Source organism: Belonocnema kinseyi, chromosome 4 (assembly GCF_010883055.1).
Source record: "Belonocnema kinseyi isolate 2016_QV_RU_SX_M_011 chromosome 4, B_treatae_v1, whole genome shotgun sequence".
NCBI classification, from domain to species: domain Eukaryota; kingdom Metazoa; phylum Arthropoda; class Insecta; order Hymenoptera; family Cynipidae; genus Belonocnema; species Belonocnema kinseyi.
Window position 1 is genome coordinate 149,016,650 of NC_046660.1, and position 6,441 is coordinate 149,023,090.

The window sequence follows — 6,441 nt, forward strand, 5'->3', positions numbered from 1 at the left end:
GAAAATGTAACTATTTTGTAGAAAATTTATTTTCTTTTTGGTTAAAAATTAATTTTTTTTAACCAGAAATTTAACTATTCTATGTTTAAATGAAAAGTAATCGTTTTTAGTTAGAATGTTTTGTATTTTATTGAATGCTCTTCTTTCTTGGTAGAAAAGTAATCTTTGTTTAGCTTTTTGGATGAAAATGTAATTTTTTTTATTTAAAATTTTACTATCATGTTGAAAATAATTTAAAAAATTTTTTTTTTGTTCAGTTATGTATTTGATTATTATATATATATATATATATATCCATATTATGTACACCTGGAAAACATCACCTGAAAATCGACGTATGCATGAAATTAAGAATCACGCAAAAGATCCAAATCGTCAATTTCTTCAATTTCTTTCAAATGGGGAGCAAGATATAAATAGAAGACCACCGAAGTCTTCCGAAGCCTTCAGATCGGCAATCATCGTACAGCAGAACTCCGAGGTCGAATCGTGCATTTTCGGCTTACATACGAACTCACAGTGGTAATCATGCACTTTCTGTTTTGCGGCTCCCAAACGGTAGGTATGGTGGGGGTAATTTTCATCCACGATCTGGCAGCTCTGGTTGGGACCAGGCTGATAACCGAGGATCGAGGAGTTCGTCAGTCGACACCAAGCATTAGCAGCGATCGCACGTTTGGTTCTCAACTCTCATACGAGGAATAATTTCGAAGCTCATCGGAATAATAAGTCACTTTTGAAAATTTTTGAAAGTAAAACAAATGAGCGGAAGCAAGCTGAAGCTTTGTTTTACAATAAGGGAAATAAAAATCTAGGCCAAATAGGCAGATATCCACGCAAATATTGCACACAATTTGCGTGGAATGAAGTTTATTTTATAAAACGTAATTTTATAAAACAAAGGGGAATCTCTGTCCTCTTTTAAAAACAGGGAGTAAAATGATAACTAACACACTTAGCTTGCGATGAAAATAAAAACTAAAGGAAAAAGATATGGCAATTTAGGCAATTTCGATTAATTTACCACCTTTCAGTTAACAATTTGACTCTCGCTTCTGTGGGCTCATCTCTAGTAAATATAAAAATGACGATTTGCATAAAAAATGGTAAAATGAACAGATTTTAAATTAGAGTTACTATACATCAAGAACTCAGGGATAATTACATAACAAAGGGGTTTCTGATTCAAAACTGTTTTGAGATCAACGGACTAAAAGTAGAACAGAGTGAATTACAATTCAATGTCAATTACGAACCAGAAATTGTCGATAGAGTTTCTTTTGGGATTTTTGTAAATGATAAATTGATTCGTTTCAGGTTTGTCGTCCTAGCAGGATTGGAACCGACGTGTGTACTCTGTACCAATTTCCTGAGCAGGGCAAATTAAAATCGATACATCCAAAACTTATGATTAATTTCATGAGATGGAAATGTTGAGACAAAAATATTAAAATATAAATCAAATTAAAGGGTAGAAGTGAGTTACATCTCTGAGTTTTGGTATCATATTGGATTGTCAATCATGATTATTTTTAGTTACAATTCTATAATGATGAGTACATAAAAAGAAATTAGGAGAATAACCTTACAATATGTCATATTTATTTTAGAATGAATGTAAATACAATCCATAGTTTTGTAATATAAGAAAATGTAACATTGGTAACTTCAAGTAACCGAATTTAACTATCTCTATAATTCGAGTTTGTTACTTTGGCTAGTAAAAACAATTATTTGATATAACCTTTGGACTTGAAAATAAGTTTCATAGTTAAGCAGTCTACACATATATAATAATACTTATTATCAGTCTTAATATTTTGAAAGGATTTACGGTACCTTAAGTAGCGATACTATTTGGATGGCGAGCTAGGACTCACTTGGAGGAAACAACTAAATTCGAATACATAATAAATAAAGTCAGAATACAAAATACATCAAATAAAAATAAGTACAATGCCTGAAAAATACGTGGAGCCGAGATAGCGTACCCAGAAAATTATAAATAAATCAGAGTTTGGAGCTGAGATAGGGTACCCAACAAAATATTTCTTGGATTAAGTCTTTTAGAGTCAAAGTGGCGTACTCAAAAAAGAAAATCAATTACATTTTGCCAGAGCCGTTGTGGCGTACTCGAAAACAACAAAAATAGTTTCTGTAGCCTCAACAGCCTAGACGGTACTCGAACCTCTCGAGGATCCAGTTAAGCGGCTAACGGGTCGCTCACCCACTGGCCTCAACCTACTACTCGTTCGCTTTCTTAAAATCGCTTTGAATAAGCTTACATTCTAGTTTAGGTGTCTTGCACTTTCTAGTGGTAGCTGCCTCTACTAGTCAGCCCTCACCTGCCTCATATTGATATATGTATATCTATAGCTATGGACATTGAATGTGCCTACTATGCCTGTGCTAAGATTTCAGTGAATCGCAACCGTTACAGCCCCATTACTGCACGCAACTAGGAGTATAATTATTATTTTTTATTTTCAAATAATTTATAAAACAGATATTATATTTAGATTCATTGGGAAAACATTTTGAGCAAAAAATTTTTCTTGGTAAATATAAATGATGTTAATTATTATACCTTGGCTTCTTTCTGGTACATGATTAAAAATAAAGTTGGAGGGTAAGGAACGAACTTTAGAGAGACCGAGGCAAGATTCAGTTTTCCTCTCATTTTTCCAGGCAGATGTTGCGCTCACCACTTGTTCAGTATATGATTTCACTTTTCTATCTTCATTTTCTTCACATTCAACTACTAGTAACTCTTCCTGTTCTGCCAATAATTCTCTTTCTAACTGAAACTCCATGTCAAGCTCATCTTCCATCTGCGAAAATTGGCGAGAATTAAAACGAAATTGTTTAATGATATTTATAATAATTATTCTGAAATTTATATCTGATTTAATTCAAATAACTGTAAACTAATCTGATGCATATTCATGCATTTCTTCTCATTTCACTTAACTACGCCAAAATCAATCCGAATCCATATTTCAATCTTACTCAATCCCGTGTGTCATCTAATTAATAAATCCGAATGAATCCGAGGATGGATCTATTCGAATTTCACGTATTATTATATATGATTATATTTGGTGAGGGCATTGCGGGGTAGCCCAATTGATCTGCAACTTTTCAGAATGCTGTATTTTTTTATATAAAATTTAATTTTATAGAAGCAGCCAAACAAAAATGGTTGATAACATTTATGTATAAAAAATTTATGTCGAATTTGCGATATGGCCGCCTTGTGCACGGACTACAGCTCTGAGTTAGTCGTCAAACGAGTTTCATGCTGCACGAATGCGCTCCTGTCGGATCTTCATCCATTCACGTCTTTTCATTTTGGGGCATTTTGCAAGCTAAGACCAGCACTAAAAAATACCAGAGTGTTGATTTGCTTAAGAAAGCTCTTCTTCATGAATGGATGAAGATCCCGCAGTATTACATTCGTGCAGCATGCCACACGTTTGACGACCGACCCAGAGCCATAGGTCTTGCAGGAGGTGGCCATACAGAAAATTTGACATTCTGTAAAATTTAAATGTTCACGCTCATTTCTTTAAAATGCATTACATTTTATATATGTAAAAAATATAGCATCCTAAAAAGTTGAATTTAAATTAGGCCACCCTGTTTCGAAATATTTCATATTAGTTCAAAATAAAATTCCATTTTAAACTTTTGGCAAGCTAATGCTCATTTATCTTTTATCTATCTATCTTCTATTCTAGTAGTATATATAGTGACTAAAATCTTTGCACTGGAAAGGAAATATTGGTATGCGACAGTTCCTATATATTTTTTATAAAAATATAGGCGAACTTCTGAGCGATCATGCAAAGGATATTTTATGATATTCTTTAATATTTTTAATTAGTGCGAGAAATTTAAAGAGAAACTGAAGTTTAAGGGAAAATATTTGCTCCAAAACATTCTTAGATTAAACGTTTTTTACAACTCAGTTGAAAATCACGAAATATGATTTATTATGCGGGTTTAAGTATTAAACAGTTAGATAACGGTGCCAGATTTTCAAAAGTCAAGTAAAATTTTTGTTTTGTGAACTCGGAGGAGTTATTAAAATTCTTTAAAATAATTTCAGTAAAATTTTTCATTTTATAATTATTTCATTAAGCCAAATCACTTTCAGTGTAATTGTGACTCTTTCGATTTTAGCCCCGTTATATGCTCTACCGGGTATAAAGGAATTTATGTAAAAAGTGTAAGTAGAGAAATTGTAGTAGAATGAACAGATCAATCTAGAAGTCGCGTATTGCTCATTAAAACCACATACTTTTTCCAAAACGACACGCCGACATTCATGGAAGTATAAATTTAAGGTCATTTGACTCGGCGAGGTCGCATTCCATTTATGACCTTAAAAAAATGAATTTAAATACCGAAAACTATTCCTGCCACGTGAAAGAAAATGTTGATTTATTTTTTTTCGATGAAATCTTATTCTTGTATTCTCGGAGGACCTATGCTGGCGGTTTCTGTGACGTTTCACCCCTTTTTGAACAATCTCTCTTTGAAATGTCTAACAGTAATCTGCTAACATATTCACATGCCACCATCCTTGATACCTACATTCCATTAGAGGGGGTCGAAAAAGTATTTTTTTGAGAATGTTGGCGGCCTACACGTTTTTCGATGCATTTCTGTATAAAACGATAGAATACCAAGTTTGGTTCGACAATATTAATATTTAGGGCAAGCCCCACATTTTTTAATTATTGAAATATACCGTAAGTTAGCTACGTACCTCCTATCATTGTATATGCTCTGTTTCTAGACAGAATGGGTATAGAGATAATAACGTTCATTCAGTATACATCTTGTATGATAAAAAAACGTCCAAAAACATTTAAAGTCGCAACCTTAAAATAAATTTGGGCAGAAAATAAATGCTACATACAAAGGAAAAAAAGGAAATGATATCTGGCAGAGTGTGGTTTCATGTGGAGTCCTACCAGGGCTCTAATTCCACGGACTGTTGAGTTTCCCCCAATTTCAAACGTAAGTTAGGTGTTTTCACTTCAGTCACCAGCTACCTTTACTTTGTTAACTGCTAAAGAAAAACAAGGGACCAAATGCATGTGATTTGGTCCACTTTTGCCCTATTTTGCTAATGTCTTCGTGAAAGCTATTTTTTGCGGTCTAATTGTATTTGAAAAAAAGTTTTTAGTTTTTAATCACTATTTCGTGAAATAATAGAATGATAATAATTATTATTAATTATTATTAATTACAAAAAGAAAGTTTTATTTCATGTATTTGGTCAGTTGTTTTCCCCTTGGGCGGGCTGCTTTACCAACCCCGTAACGGCTAATTGCCGCAGGTTTTCCTCCTCCTGATGTGCAGTGAGAGGCGGCTCGGCGATGTTCACTTCCTTTTTTCAACATTTTGCGTATTTGTCGGCCATCAAAAACACCCTCATGCACTTTTGCGCATGAAATATTTGGAAATTTTTGCTACAAATATTCGAAACATTTGCCTTATTTGTTAAGAGCTCTAACAAATTGCTTCATGAGACCTAATTTAATACGGAGATCAGGTAGAAGTACTCTGTCTGGATTAACTAATGGGTTATGCTTAATATTTTACAAACCTGGCTTCAGATTCTTACAATACACGAGCGATGGGTCGTCTTTTCGTCAAGTATTTTCTAAATATTACGTCTCTGTTTCGAAAATAATCAACTTAAACTTTTTTTGCTAGGTAGTTCCTTTTTTCATGAACGGCGTCAGAAGTTCTGCACCATCTTTCGGTAGCCCTAGATCTCCTACCAAGTCATTCAGTTACTTCTGCGACGTAACTTGAAAAACTTTATTCTTGCCTTTACCATTGTATTCATCGGAATCATTTTTTTCTTCGAATTAAATGTTTTTCCTCGATTCGTCTACATTATCGGAACCATTTTTTACACCAGAATTTTTCTCATTGTAGCACGACCTTTCTGGGTTTTCTACTGTTTCGATATTAGCATAAACAAAGCTTTGCTTATTTTTTCAATTGAAACCTGTAACGTCATTCATACAAAAGTAACAATCCCTTTGATGCAATGGCTCTTTTCACGAAATGGGTTTGTTATATTTCATGTCCTTAGAATGTATCCTTGAATCCTGACTATGTAACATCTTAGAACAAGTTGCATATATTTAGCGAGACATACATTTTTCGTACGTTATTTTAAGGCTCCAGGATCAAACAAAACTTCACGAACATTTACTGGGACTGGTATCGATTATGCAGCTTCTGTCTGGATACTTACTTTCGCTCGCATCTCTACATTTAGGTGGAATTTTAGAGGCGGGCGTTCATTCCATAAAACAGCATATTCGGCTTTACCTCAGCTCACTTTCTTATTGGATACTCTTTACTCACCGTGTCTGAATATTTTTTTCTGAATTACAATACCGATTCTTTTTC

The 6,441-nt window shown here is 33.7% G+C and overlaps 1 protein-coding gene across 5 annotated transcripts in view; it reads right to left on the bottom strand.

Moving 5' to 3' along the window:
* The window catches only part of LOC117171991 (voltage-dependent T-type calcium channel subunit alpha-1G-like), a 206,904-nt gene that overhangs the window by 30,427 nt on the left and 170,036 nt on the right, over positions 1-6,441 (bottom strand). For 4 of the 5 annotated variants that reach the window (XM_033359708.1, XM_033359704.1, XM_033359705.1 and 1 more), the window contains one exon: positions 2,588-2,831. The exons of the other annotated variant lie outside the window; for it this stretch is intronic. In XM_033359708.1, the coding sequence (XP_033215599.1) occupies positions 2,588-2,831 (244 nt within the window). The remainder of the gene's footprint in view (positions 1-2,587; positions 2,832-6,441) is intronic. 5 annotated transcript variants of the gene reach the window in all.